A 15,691-nucleotide genomic window follows, 5' to 3' on the forward strand; every position below is an offset into this window, starting at 1 on the left:
AAGGATTAGAGGTAAGTTGGTAAATATCTGTAGGGGTACGTTTGTGCCTCCCAAAAGGTGATGAAAGAAATGTCTACCGTTAATAGCTATCAATCACATAGGGGACTTTCTGTCACTAGTGGGGGAGGGGTTATTTTCTTTTGACTGCTAATGAATGTTACAGCATAACTTAAATGCACACAGGGGTCAAAGAAGCTACAATGATGAGGTAAAGTATCAGAGGGGTAGCCATGTTAGTCTGGATCTGTAAAAGCAACAAAGAGTCCTGTGGCACCTTATAGACTAACAGAAGTTTTGGAGCATGAGCTTTCGTGGGTGAATACCCACTTCGTCGGATGCATGTAGTGGAAATTTCCAGGGGCAGGTATATATATGCAAGCAAGAAGCAGGCTGGAGATAATGAGGTTAGTTCAATCAGGGAGGATGAGGCCCTCTTCTAGTGGTTGAGGTGTGAAAACCAAGGGAGGAAAAAATGGTTGCCAACTACAAAACTGCTAGGGCAGATTGGCAGAGGCCCTGGAGGTTTTTCACCTTCCTCTGCAGCGTGGGGCATGGGTCACTTGCTGGAGGATTCTCTGTAGCTTGAGGTCTTCAAACCACAATTTGAAGACTTCAGTAACTCAGACATAGGTTAGGGGTTTGTTATAGAAGTGGATGGGTAGGATTCTGTGGCCTGCTTTGTGCAGGAGGTCAGACTAGATGATCATAATGGTCCCTTCTGATCTTAAAGTCTATGAGAAGAGGGCCTCATTCTCCCTGATTGAATTAACCTCATTATCCCCAGCCTGCTTCTTGCTTGCATATATATACCTGCCCCTGGAAATTTCCACTACATGCATCTGACAAAGTGGGTATTCACCCATGAAAGCTCATGCTCCAAAACTTCTGTTAGTCTGTAAGGTGCCACAGGACCCTTTGCTGCTTTTAATGATGAGATACAATCTTACGACTGTTTTCAGCTTCTACGGCCAGCCATTCTGAATAAATAGTATCTGAGGTTTTGAGTGGAGGGTTTATTTTCCATTTGCACAAACAAGTGGATAAAAGCAAATCAAAGTGTTTGTCTCTGGATGAATTTTTTCTTGTTGCCCTTAATATCATGAGAAACATAAAGACAATTCTGACAGACCCTTATGTAAGGGCTGCTGTCACCAAGGTTTGAACCTACAACTTCCAGAGTTAAAGTCTGAACCTCCCGAGGCTGAAGCATTAAACCTAGGAGTCAGATTTTCTATGGAAGCTTTCACAGACATATATGCTCTTTGGCTCAGGCAGAGAGGGGCATACATAACACACCCAGAATGGTTTCTATGCCCATATTCCTAGGACAGATGAAATTTATCCCAAGCATTTCAGGCCCCCTGCTGTTCTAATCACATAAGACAAGCTCTCCCCACTTTTGTAACTGTGATTATTATTACTACTACTTACTAATACTTTGTATGAACTAGTAGGCGAGGGGTAGAAAATAAGACAGAAAAATATCATAATGCTACTAACTAAATCCATGGTGCACCCATTCCTGGAATGTTGTGTCCAGTTATGATAGCCTCATCTCACAAAAAATATATAGTGGAACTGGAAAAAGGTTCAGAGAAGGGCAGCAAAGACGTTCAAGAGTATGGAATAGCTTCCATATGAAGAGAGATTGAAAAGATTAGGGCTGTTCATCTTAAAAAACAGACGATTTAGGGGGGATAGGATAGAGGTCTATAAACTCATGAAGGGTGTAGAAAAAGTGAGTAGAGAAGTATTACTTACCCTTTCACACAGTACAAAAATCATTGGTCATTCAAAGAAATTAACAGGCAGAAGGATTAATACAAATGAGGAAATACTTTTTTCACACAATGCACAATTAACCTGTGGAACTCTTTCATGGGTTAAAAAAAAAAAAAAGAACTGGGTAAGTTCATGGAGGATAGGTCCATCAATGGCTACTAGCCAAGATGGCCAGGGATGGAACCCCATACTTGGGGCAACTCTAAACCTCTGACTGCCAGAAGCTGGGAGGAGAAGACAGGGTAGATCTTTCCAAAACTGCTCTGTTCTGTACACTTTTCCTGGAGCTCTGGTACTGGCCACTGTTGGAGGCATGATACTAAGCTAGATGGACCATTGGTCTGACCCAGCATGGCAGTTTTTATGTTCTTACATATTGCAGAAGCACCTCAGTGTCCCAGTCAGGGATCACGGCCCCGTTGTGCTAGGCACTGTACAAACATCATAAAAAGATGGTCTCTGCCCCGAAGAGCTCACAATCTAAGTACTATAAGGTTGTCATTTTGGTCATTACTACAACTGAACATAGGCCTTCCAGAGCTAAAGCATGTGCCCCTACAGCTTGACCTAAAGAACTAGATGGAAGTTGTAGCAGACTCATGTCATCTGTGAACATGAACAGTGGGTTCAACTACTCTGCTATATTGGTGGAAATTCTGACTGCATGACTGAGAAGAAAAAATCTGGGTAGATCTCTCCACCAAAAAAATCATTTGGTATAAATGCCATGGAGTTTATCTTTTCTCTCAGATCTTCCAAAGAATGGGAATCTCCTTTGTGTTTGAATCTTAGAACAAAGATGGTTGAGTCTTGCTATATTAGGTCCAGATCATCAAAGGTATTTAGGAGCTGGGCCCTGGATCCTTTCGCAATTTTGCTCCCAAATGAAGCCTCCCTTTCGGGGTTCAGATGAGGAAACCATTTATGTAGAACAGCGATATTAACATTATTCTAGCTGGGATGCAGAATTTGCTGCCAAAATAACGTCTCACCTCTCCAACAACCCTACTGGATGCGGAATCAAATTGAACATGCAACAGATATGGGCCAAACCTGGAACACTGCCTTGTAGCTGATCAAACAAGTTAATCATTTAAAACTATGTTCATATTATTTGTATTGCGGTAGCACAAAAAGCACTCGATTACTTCCCCATTTGTGCCCCATCAGCGCTGTAAATACACAAGAAGACAAGGTCTGTTCCCCTAAGTGTTTTTTCAGCTGGTATAAAGCTCCACAATAGATCAAAGCCAATTTACACCTGCTGCCCCAAACAGTGGAGCCTATTTAGTCCAATTGGTATTTGTTGGCACCATATCAAAGACCCTGGTTCTTTTCTGCATCAGAAGGAATGATGAGTGAATTGGTAAATTTGTGATAAGCACTTAATAGAAGACTTTATGCTCTCACAATGTGCAGCATCCCCATAACATGGATTGGTGTCTTAAAGAGGGATCTGGGAAGATTGCAAGATTTTGTCTGGTTTTTCAGTAGCCAGACAAATGATTATGATCCATTGGGAGAATATGCAAGTCATTTCTCTGTGTAATTATTTTGCAAGTAGTGATTATTGAAAACAGGCTAGAGAAATTACAGGAATTCTAACAAATTAAACTTGGAACAGCATTTCCAGCTGTTTGGAACAACCTCTATTGTGCTTTGCACAATGGCTCCATTAGCATTCCAAAGTCTATGATTGTTTGTGCTCTGTACAATATCCTGTTAGTCATTATTTGTTGCCGGGATGGGCAAGAATGATCATGAGAGCTTGAGGATTTTGCAACAACCCCAGTTATTTGGCAGGTTGAAAGACTATTTCTGGAACCTCTTTTTCCTTGCATGTTAAATCCACTTTAGTCCCTCCGTGTTGATACAGTTTTAAAATAGAATTGCTTTCCTAGTCTGTGTTTATTAACTATTATTATTCATTTGTATTACAATAGTGCCTCAGGGCCCCATTCTGCTCCACGCTGTACAAACACACAGTATGAGCCAGGCTATGCCCCAAAGAGCTTACAGTCTAAACAGATAAGAGAGAAAAAAGGAGCGTTCTTTATTCCCATTTTACAGATGGGAAACTCAAGCACAGAAAGATTAAGACAATTGCTTCAGGTCACCCAGGAAGTCTGAAGCAAAGCCACAAAGGGAGGAATAAACAACCTCCATCTTCATTTGGATTAGATTGAACAGAGAGATCATCTGTCCCAATCTAGTGCATTTACCATCCTTCCTACCTATGCTGTGTACTGGACTGACAGGTGCTGTGTGTAAGTTACGTAGATTAATGCCCTAATTTTCAGAACAGCCAAGTACCACAAAATCCCACTGTAGTCAATGGGACCTGCAAAACAACTCTGAAAGCCAGGCCATTTATTTATGTATTTATTTCCCGTCCCATTTCTGCTCCTTTACCGTGATCATCACCCCTTGATCCTTTCTCTCCCAGTCACTCCTAATCAAAATGCAAGCCCGATTGTACTTGAGTGACACTAATTAGCTGTGTGACCTTGAGCAAGTCACTTCTGGACTCTGTGGCTCAGTTTTCCCACCTGTATAATGGGGAAAGCAAACTGTTAAGCACTTTGAGATCAACAGATAAAAAGCTCTGTGCATTAACTCTCCCTAAATCAGGGGCAAAGCAGGGCAAAGATTTTTAGCCAAAACATTTAGGTGTAAACTGCAGGTTCAGCAACACTAAAACATTTTGTGAATTTGGGTCCGTTTTGATAAATTGTGTAAAAAAACCCAAACCCCAATTTTGATTTGTTTGGTTTGAAACAACTTTTTGTTTTGAAATTTCCTTCAATTTTAGATTTTTAAAAAGTCAAAAACCTTTAACATGGTCAAAATTGAAATAAAACATTTTGTTTTAGATCAAACAAAACATTTAGTCTAACAAGAAAGATTTGGTTTTTTTTTTAATTTTCAATTTACTGAAAATTCCGAACAATTTTGTTTTTGGCTCAACATGAAACTATTCCGTCCCCACCCCCCTTCATTATTTTGGAGTTGCTACTTGAGCCGAACAATATGTTTTTTGCACACTCTAATCAGGGGCCCACCAAAGCTGCTGAATTCACCAGTCCCAAAAGCTGGCTGTGCCAAAACAAAGTAATGGTCTAATAATCCTTGCAGCTAGGACAGAAGTTTTGGATAACTAGACATCTGGAGCATCCAACTTTCCTTCGGTCAGCACTCAACATGCCAGCTGACTTCAATGGGAATAAAAGGACTGCAAAGGTAGATCCTGAGTCTTTGCCTAATTGCAGCTTCTTTCATACAGTGCAAAGGGAAGAAGCCACAAAGGGAGAAATAAATAACCTTCATCTTCATTTGGATTAGAAGCTGACCTCCATTAGTAGCAGCACTTTCACCGTAATAGTGCTTTGCTTCATAAAGTCCTGTTACAAAGGGCAAACACTGATTGCCTAAAACCTAACAACCTGCCCCCACTTCTGAGATAGGGAAGTATTATTATTCCCCTTTATAAAGGAGGAAACTGAGGCACAAAGCAGTCATATGGTCAAGCCAAGGAGGGGCAGCATGGTCCAGTGAAAGGGGCTCTGGAGTGAGAGTCAGGAGACCTCAGTTTTATTCCACCAGTGACTCTGGGCAAGTCACCTCACCTCTCTATTTCCCCTTGCACGCTTTGTCTGTAAGACTGTAAGCTCTTTGAGGCAGGCAATGTCTCTTACAACGTGTTTAGACAGTGCCTACCACAATGGGGGCCCAGTCTTGGCTGGGAACTCTAGGCACTACCATAATAATTATTATTACAGGAGGAGTTTAGAATTTGTCTTACAGGGAGACCAAAGTTGCAATGAAACCAGATTCAAACAGTTTTTAATTTTAATTAACCTTTCCAGTGTGTTAGCATAACCAAGAGTTTTGGTAACAATAAATGGAGCTGCCTGGTATTTTCAGATCTCTCTCTATGCAGAAAAATCAAGTGAGCAGCACACACAAGATCATATATATTTTTAATTGCAATTACATTGTATTGCAATTGTCTGTTGCAGCGTATGCCAGTTATTCCATACAGACTAATGAATGACTGATAGAAAAACTACATTCTATCTGAGAGTGGCAGTGTGAGATGTTGTGGGAGGCAGCGTGTTATAGTGGACAGAGCACTATACTAGCAGTCAAAATACCAGACATCAAAATCGGGACATACAGTCATCCTATCTAGCACAATGGGACCTGATAGAACCTCTTGATGCTACTATAATACAAATAATAACTATATAACCACTTTTCTGTATGGAATCATTACACCTTGTCCTCATATTAGCAGCCTCAAATCTTTCTATTGGCCTTTTTGGGGGACAGATCTTTTATTCAAAAGCCTGTTTTTTAAAGGCAGAAGCCAGTGGTGGTGAAATACAAAATCCAACCGTGAAGTTAAACCAGAAGCCCTGATTTTTGATGGACTCAAACAACTATACATAGGATCATTAATAGTAACAATACCTTGCACTTCATAGCACCTTCCATCTGAGGACCTCAAAGCACTTGAAACAGCAAGTTTAATTATTAAACACTTTAGATTTTAAAAAAATCTCAATTTTTTTTTTTAAATCTCATTTACTTTTCATGGTTTTTGTCTGCTTCTACTCCTTACACTTCACTCCACTTGGGCGGCAAAATTAAATTAATGATTTCAGTCTTTGGGCTTCACCTGGCCATCTTTACTCCAGCAAATCACTGGGAATTGGGGTGTTGTTATTATGACAATACTTTGTAGAGGCCCCTACCGAGATCAGAGCTCCATTGTGCTAGGTGCTGTACTAGCACATGCTCAGACATATTGGGTACGTTTACACCACGGCAGGGGTGTGAATGGCAGCTTGTGTAGACCTGCCTGCGCTAGTTGTACTCCCACTAAAAATTAAAATGAGGACACCAGGACCCGGACTTCACAAGCCTGCCTGACCCTCCTGGGTACATAGTTGTTCGTACAGTTGGTGTTGGAGCTTTGTGCCACAGCACCCTTCCTGCTATTTTCAGCAAGCTAGTACAAACACAGCAACATGAACTACAAATCTCACCTCTGTCTGCAATGTAGCTGTACCCATAGTGTGAGTTATTCTCTGCCCAAAAGTTAACAAACTAAGTAGCCAAAGAATGGAAGGGGAAACAGAAAAGTGAAGTACCTTACCCAAGGCCATACAGCAAGTCAGTGGCACAGCTTGGCACAGAACCCAGATCTCCCACAGTCTGCTTCTTGATTAGGCTACACTGCCCCCAAAGACCTAACTGTGAAATGTTTTGTAAAGTAGGATGGAAACTTCCTGATGTCGCTAGTGATCATTTTAAGCCCAGAAACATGGAGCACGCTGTCAATAAGATACTACTGTGATAGATGCTTGTGGAATACCATAGACAGCCAGAGAGACAGAGAGAGATTTGATTACTCTTAGTCTGCAGAACTACACGTGCCATTTAATGCAAGACAATTAAATTCCCTTTTTATCATCTGGATAGTTAAGAGTACAGAAAAATACTAAATGTGCTGGTCCTAGTTGCCTCGCTAATAATGTAGGCTGAGAATAAGGCAGGATCATTCTACACACCAGAAGAAAAGATGACTGTGCTTTAATGTATTTTGGATCAGATCCTTGGCTAATTTCACTGGGTATAGCTCCACTAACTCCAATAGAGCCATCGCCCATTTATACCACCTGATGACATGGCCCTTTGATTTCTGGACCAGAACATACACTATCAAAAATATATGGGTTCTTAAGAATATTGGTTGTGGCCATAATAATTCTCAAGTCTCCAAGCTAAAGATAGTTGAGTGTTACGACATCTTGGCTTTTGTTAGACAATTTACATTTTTCATAACTTCAGGGACCGTGAATGAATTTATTAATTATTGTTTTATATGTTGTACATTATCATTATCTATACAGAAATGTAGATAGGCTGTTCTTGGCTAGGTTATACACAATTGTAAGCGTGTTAATAAAACTATGTTGTCCAACTGAGGTGTGAAAGTAAATGGCCAAATTCAGACCCCGGATAATCAAACGCAAATCCACTGAAGCCAGTGGCCTTTTAGCCTTTTAACACAGGTCTGAATTTAGCCTAGTAGCTTGAAATGCTTTCTTTCCCCTTTCTTATATAAATATATTGAGCCTGATCCTCAGCTAATGTAAATAGATGCATCTCCATTTACTTCAATGGAGCTATGCCAGTTTATATCAGTTGAGGACCTAGCACTCAATTTAATACAATACACAGATGCGGTCACCTGGGAAACCATAAAAGCTACAGCATTCCTGCTAATGAGTACCAATCTCTCTTAAGTCATTTACCACAGAAGACTTCACACCACCATTAGGAAAAAGAACACCATATTGGTGCCAGCAGTATGCACAGCTAATGGGACACAATTCAAAAATTCTAGTGGATCATGCCATTATTTTGTGCCTTCTGAATTAAAGGTATAATGAAAATGTGACTATCAAACTGATAACATGCAACAAAACTTTTTTAAAAATACAGTTAATATTCTGCTTCAATTCCTGATTTTTCCTCCAAATAGTCCCATATTTACAGTTTTCCACTAATATTTGAAATAGCTACTTTTTTCCCCACCAGACAAAAATTGCACCTTTTTATTACTATTTACAACACATTCCCAGTCTTCTATTATTAGTATTGCAAAGCATCGTGAGTTACGGTTTGTATGAAAGATGCCACATAAAATTAAGTCTTGAATTTCAAAAACTTTCTTGAACTCTAAACTTGCAAACACATATGCAGATGAGTAATTGTATTCGTGATATTAATCTCACTTCGTTAAATGGGTCTATTCATTGAACAAAGTCATTCACAGGCAACAATATTGGCAAAATCAAGCCTTGGGTTTTTGCAGTAGCAGATGGATATGAAGTATGATTTTCAGAGGTGTTGAGTACCCAACACTTGCATTAGATATATGGGTGCTGAAGCTCAAGCCCATATCAACACTCACCCAAGTTTTTTGCCTTGAATGTACCATCCACACCATTGGTGAATCAGCATCTGGGTACCAGCTATTCAAATTAATTCTTAAGAGACTGGAATTGTTTCGTAAGCACTTTTGGGGTGTGGACATGGGGGAATACTTGGATGAACTCTTTCCTACTTTGCTACTAGAAGTTTGTCAGATTCCGGGTCCACTCTTCATTCACCTTGACGCTTCAAAGCTAGTGTTTGTCACAGGAAAGCACAGAGAGTGACAATAGTTCTTGACTTAAAACTAAATAAATCTTGTTTGAGTTGATTTCTTTTAATTTACCTGAGAAAGAAATTATACATGATCAGCCAGAGCTATCGCTTTCAATATTTTGTTGTTAAGGGACAAAGAGGTGCTTAATTATACCGTGGTTTGACACATTAGCAGGAACCTGGGACTAAGGGCCAGGACCAGGATTTTCAAAGAGGTCTAAAGGAGATAAAATAATTTAAATGGGAGTTGAGTCCCTCTTTGATAATCCAAGCCCAGATTCCTACAGACCTATGCAAGATTTACTCAGGCAAAATGCTCATTTCAGTCAACTGGCCAACTGCTAAAATTCTTCCCCAGCCAAAATTCCCACTAAGAGCACATTGCCTGAGTAAAAAAACTGGGTCGGGCCTTCAAAACTGAGCCCCAGGCGAGTTTTACCTTCAGTAAATCGGCAGGGATTTGGCCATCAGGGTTGCTGCCCAATGCCTGCTCTTTTGCATACAATTGCATTTTATCTTGTTGTGAGCTGCATTCATCAGATGGGTGGGGCACTGTGCTAGAATAGTGCTTGGAAATGCCTAAGAAACAAAAAGTCAGTTTCCATCAGCAGATGGAAAGGAAAGATGCGGGGGAGGGAGTGTGTGTGTGAAGCAGTCCTCTCTCTAATTCTACCCATTCCCCCCCCCCTCCGCCCCGCTCCTGCAGAAGAATACAGGGACATAGTCTGGCGATAAGAGGCTAGTACCAACTGCTGCCTCAGTGAGCACTGGCACATGCAGCAAGTTGAATGCAATGAGGAGGCATGATGCGAAATGGAAGCCTGATCAGAGATCACCTCCCCCTCCCCCCGCCAGCTTAACTCGTGTGTAAGTTGCAGATGTCCCTCTCAGACACACCCAGAGCCATCCGCACCCACCTTGTCATTGAGGTTCTGCAGCGCCTCTTTGCCAGCAGCCGCCCTGATCTCCACCTTTCTCCCGAATTCAACAGATGGTTCCCCTCCCTTCCTGCCCTGCCGGGAAGAGAGGGAGTGGGAATCTGACCCCAGGTGGGCCACATCCCTCTGCTGGGCCACGATCCTGCTGGTTCCCCGTCCCACCGACAGCGAATCGAAATCGATGGTCTTGTTCTCCAAGGAGCCTTCCACCGGGCAGAACATGCCACAGAATTTCTGCCGCGGTTTGGGGCTGCCTGAGCCCAGGTTCTTGAAGAAGGCTGGGACCTCCTCTTCTTGATTCTGCCGCCTCTCGGCCATGGCTCCGGGGGGCTCCCTGCTAAAGAAAAAACAACAACAAATAGGATCAAAATCCCCCCCTTGAGAGAGAGACCAACAGGGGTGTGCCTTGCAAGGTTTGTATGTCCTGCCCTCATAGAGGAGAGGCTGGCTAGCTAGCTGGGTCCATGGAGAGGGGAATGCAATGCAAAGTTGAAAGCAGGCAGCAGCTCCTGCTGCAATCAGGAGAGGAGATTTCAAGTTCCCAGCCTCTCCAGATGATGAGGGAGGGGATGAAAAAAAAAATCCCTCACTCTGCAGCAGAGATTGGGGCCTGATCCGGAAGTGATGTGGGGCTGGCGAACTGGCAAATGGAGCCGAGCTGGATTGGAGCAAGAGGCCCTCCCCGGAACGTGCTGCTGCTACAAGTTGCTCTTAGCAGCGCCCTTCCCCTGCTTGGGGTGGGGGGCGTGTTAGCTGCAAGGGATCTACCTCCCCCCTCCTCAGCCCCCTTCCTCTACCCCCCTGCAAAGGAAGCGTGGCGCTAGCCTATTGTTCCTCACTTTCTCCAAAGGCAGCAGCTGGAGGGTGAGCACCGCAGGGGAAGGGGAGGGCGAAATGCTGAATCATATGTGGGGGGGGGGGGTCAGCGGTGCCCCGGCTCATGCAGTGTCCCCTGGAGAGGGGGGTGGAAGGAGAAAGGCAGGAGGCCAGGTGGCATTGGAAACAGTCAGAGATGGGAGAGAGAAAGAGAGAAGGAAATTTGCCCATTAATCAGGACTTACCTCCGGAATTAGTGACCTTGCAAGACAAGGAAACACCTAGCAGTGCCAACCCCGCCACGCACCCCCGATCTCACTTCTGGGGGCGGGGGGCAGAGGGAAGGCACTATATGGCTGTTGAGATTTAATTTAATTATGGTTAAAGGCTAGAGAGAGCACGCGATAAACCCTCCCCTCCCAGCTCCTGCCCTTGCGAGCAGAGCCCTGGGGTGGAAGGTGGAGTAGGGTGGGAAGGGAGACACTCAAGCCCCGCTGATCAGCTCGCTCCGATAAAAAGGAGTCGCCCAGCCCTGCTCATCTTGGGGGTTTGCCCAGCTCGGCTTCCCAGGCGCTGTCCCTTCAGCACCCGCCTGCCCTCTGCATGACTCAGAAGAGATGCGGCTGCTATTGTTATGGGGAGAGGAAGGGATCAGCCACATGCAGGTACTGAGGGAGCTTGCAGGATGATCATGTCCATATTGCAACGCTCCCATCCTTCCACCCTTTTATTATTTAAGGCTGTTGCATTAGCTGCTGGGTTACAGTCCACACCCCCCTTGTAACATACGGAAGTTCTTGCTCCCATGCCTATCTCCCAGGAGAAGGTGAACAGATTTAAAAAAAAAAATTCTTATTCCCTCATTTTTCATATCTAAATGAACCATTTAACGGTCTGGAGAGAGAGAAAATGTTGCCCTGATAATTCCTCAATGATTGATTGCAGCCAAATACAGTGTGTGTGTGTGTGGTGGGAAAGAGGGGAGGATAGATGTTTCTATCACGAAGGTAAGAGAGGAAACACACACTAGGTTTAATGTAGCTGATCTGTATTATTAAGGCTAAATCCATATTCAATATTGTTCTGAAGCAAACTCAGTTGCTAAGCTATTAATTGCTATGCATTATTTATTAATATGCACCTATGTATATGTACCCATGAAATGTTAATTTAGAGGCAACTGTGCCCAAAAGGGTAGCAAGCACCTTAGCAAGAAACATTTTTTTTTAAATCAAGCTATTGCCACTAATAAGGCAAAGTGCCCAAGTAAAGCCAAGATCAGATGCAAGAGAAGGCATAAAATAAATGCACAACCCAGTTATAAAAGACTCAACTAAAAAGGAAAGACATAAGCCTGGAGTGTTGCCCTGAGGGATGGTACAGATGTGCTCTGGTGATTAATGAGGGGGAGAACATTCCAGAGACACAGGTCGTCAAGGGAATAAACCCCACTCCTCCTTTTCCTCCCAAGATTGTATCTGGGGATGGTCCTGGGCTGTAGCCAGGCCAATCTCAGGTGCCTTTATGGAACTCAGGCCAACATATGGTCTATCAGGTAAACTAAATCCTGTATTATTTAAGGTTTATAAATATTAATAGCCAAACCACTGCTGAATAGGTAGTCAATACAAGCCGCAGAGAGCACTAACAGAGTCTTCAGCATGTGAAAGCTGTGGAGCAGTTGTACTGACACATTCTGCAGTTGCTGCCATTTATGTGATGGTTTTCAGGGATACCCCTAAATAAAGCTCATTCATCACTTAACGCATCCCTGGAAGTTAGTTACCACAGTTATGACCACCAAAGAAAAATCTAAATAGAATGAAATTCCATAACTCAGCCTAGGGGGTCATGAAGACATGGAGGGCTGTGAAGATACCTGGGTCTTGAAGAAATGTTCACAACTTCCCAGTGTTTCAGAGCTGATCAAAGCTACTCCTACAACCTAGGCTTCCACACTATTCTCATGCTCAGAAATGGCTCCATTCTGCCTCGCCGCAGCAAACACCAAGAATACATAGAGCAATCACAGATCAAGCAATGTCCCACAGCCATTTCCCCTTTTCCACAAGTAACGCCATTGTCTTTCCGCATAAGTGTGGCACTTCTGGGCACATTCAATGTGGACTTTAATTGCTGTGCTGTGTTTAGGTACCTTGGTGATTTATGAGAATTATGAGAGAGAGATGCTTACCAATACTTGGGTAGGAAGCACTGTCCTATTTCATATCTGACTAACTTCTGGTTTCACATGCATACTGAACCACAGAGGCAACAACATTTACTCCTGCAGGATTCCAGGCACTCAGAAGAAATTACAGAACCCCTCTGAAGCAACCCAATTCTGGCTCCATCAGTCTATGCTGTCAGGCCTTATCTCATGATCAAAAGGTTCCATAGGTAGGTAACAATAAAAAGGTGGAGACCTGTCTCAGATTCATCATGCACTCTTTTGTCATGGTCTGAAATCAGACTAGAAGATTACAAAAATCTAGGTACCCTTGAGTGGCCCAGCCATCACCTCTGTAACCTCTTTCCCCCACCATCCCATAAACAAAGGTTGTTCTGACCTCAACCTTTCCTGAGCAGCAGTCTCCATATGTTAGCTAGTTAGGCATAACCAGTGCTTCCTTTATCGAGCACAGGGTATCAGAGGCCTTCCAACAGAATAACTCCCCATGACTGGCTTTGGGGAGCTATAGGTCTGATCTTCAAAGGATTCTAAGGGTGCAGGCACATCACTTCCTCTGAAAATCCAAGTCTATATGATTATGTTCTTCAGTAAGGTTATTTCTGGGACCTTTGGCTTACAATTTTGTCACTTTATGATCTTTTTAGTTATATTGGAAAATGGTGTGTACATTTTTTTAGGTTTTGTTACGGCCTGTGAAATCAACCAAGAGTCAGGCCTTTAAAAATGATATTACAGTCACTTTGTTGTCTTATTCTTTTTTGTATATTTGTATTGTAATTCTTTGGTAAACCTATGTAACTCCACAGCTTTATTGCTACTCAGTTAATTTCTTCCTTTATAAAAAGTGCACTCATAAACCTACGTCTCTTTCACATTCATTCACTACGGATCAGAGGACTATAAACATAAACATCAGCAGATCAGATGCAGCTTGCCAGTTTGTTTTAATGTTTACAAAACAGAAAACATGGAAAGTAGTGATGGAGCAAAGGCAGGGAACCTGAGAACATCTTGAGGAAGATGAAGACCAGTCATGGACCTCAGAGGTTTTGTCTGCATTTCACAGTTAAATCGATTATGCTTAATCCAAGTTATGTAGCTCAATGTAAGCCAACAGGTCTGAGTGCGTCCAAGCTTGGTATTCACACACATGCTTAGCACATTTATTGTTTGCAGTGTTGTTGTAGCTGTGTTGGTCCCAGGATATTACAGAGACAAGTTGGGTGAGGTAGTATCTTTTATTGGAATGATTTCTGTTGGTGGAAGATACAAGCTTTTGAGCTACACAACACTCTTCTTCAGGTCTGAGGAGGGAAGCAAAGTGTCTGAGCTAAACACAAGTTGGGACAGATTGTTAAGCAGAAGGGGTGGGAGGCAGTCACTTGAAATAAAGTGGGCAAATGGGGGTTATATAGTTAAGATAAAGGGTTTGAAGTGAGCCATTAAGGATGGTAGGCAATGTGGTGTGTAACAAATTGCTGTAATGAGCCATAAGACCAGCCTCGCTGTTAAGCCCCTGGCTTTCACTGTCTAGAAATTTAATTTCTCAAGGTCACCTTGTGATGGTATTGCGCACATCTCCTTTGAAGACAAGCATTGAAAGATCAGCTATGAAGCGAGAAGTGTTCGCCCAGAGGTGATACAATGTATTTGTCTTATAATTTTTTTGTCTGAGTTCATCTGAGAGCACAGGGATTGTCTGGTTTCACCCACCTAGTTGTTACTGGGGCATTTTGATTCACTGGATGAGGTACTGGTACCCCATGTTGTGATAAACATGTGTGGGATCCATGAATCTTGAAAGGTATGTTGTGGGATGTACTGATCATAAGAGTGGAGATATGTCTGCAGGTTTTGCATCTGTTATTCTAACAGGGTCTGGTCCCACTTTAAGTTTGTATGTCTAGGTCTGTGGGGAGTTTGCTCCTGATGGGTGAGTGGGAGTTATTTGAAGGTTAAAAGAGGGGGGTTCAGGAAAGATCTCTTTCAAAATGTGATCCCCATCAAATATGGGTGCTAATAGTTTAATGAGACCCTGTATGTGTACCAGTGTGAAGTGGTGGGTGATAATGAAGCATCTCTGGTCAGGGTTGGGTTGTTTTTTCCTGTATTGAAACAGGTTCTTCCAGGGTATTTGGGTGGACTGTTCCATGACACAATCTGCTTCTCTCTGGTGGAGTGTGCTTGTGTAGTGAAGGTGGTTTTAAGTGTGTTTTGGTATATAACCCGGACTTTCTCTTGGGAGCAAATTCTGTGGTAGCTGAGGGCGTGGCTGTAGATAACAGATTTTTGTGTGTGTCTGGGGTGATTATTGGATCTGTGAAGGTAAATATGGTGATCGGTGGGTTTCTTGTATATTGTTGTTTGTAGAGTTCCATAGTTTAAGCTAATCATGGTGTTGAGGAAGTTGCTACTGGTGTGGGAGCATTCTAGAGAGAGTTTGATGGACAGCTAGTAGTTGTGGTAGAAATCTATGAGGGATCTTGTGTCTTTCCTCCAGAGGATGAAAATATCATCAATGTATCTCAGGTATATAGTTGATTTTGTGGCACATTTTTCCAGAAATTTTCCCTCAAGGTGGCCCATTAAGAGGTTGGCATATTGGGGAGCCATCCTAGAACCCATGGTTGTTTCCATGGTTTGGACACAGTGATGGGTATGGGATATCATCAAACAATTACAACCCATATTTGGTGGATACCAAATCATAAAATAAATCTCTCTCACACTCTCTCTTCTG

General features: G+C 42.6%; 1 protein-coding gene across 3 annotated transcripts in view; it reads right to left on the reverse strand.

Moving 5' to 3' along the window:
- Nucleotides 1-11,228, reverse strand: part of DPYSL2 (dihydropyrimidinase like 2) — a 100,408-nt gene extending 89,180 nt beyond the window's left edge. Inside the window, exons 1-2 of one of the 3 annotated variants that reach the window (XM_050939981.1) lie at nt 10,999-11,228; nt 9,921-10,275 (exon numbers count right to left, since the gene is read on the reverse strand). In XM_050939981.1, the coding sequence (XP_050795938.1) occupies nt 9,921-10,259 (339 nt within the window). In that variant the 5' untranslated portion in view covers nt 10,260-10,275; nt 10,999-11,228. Of the gene's footprint in view, nt 1-9,920; nt 10,505-10,531; nt 10,632-10,998 lie in introns of those variants that run through there. The other 2 variants (XM_050939980.1, XM_050939982.1) reach the window with 2 other exon arrangements.
- Between the last annotated feature and the right edge of the window lie 4,463 nt (nt 11,229-15,691).

The sequence above is a fragment of the Gopherus flavomarginatus genome, chromosome 2 (genome assembly GCF_025201925.1).
Source record: "Gopherus flavomarginatus isolate rGopFla2 chromosome 2, rGopFla2.mat.asm, whole genome shotgun sequence".
NCBI classification, from domain to species: Eukaryota; Metazoa; Chordata; order Testudines; family Testudinidae; genus Gopherus; species Gopherus flavomarginatus.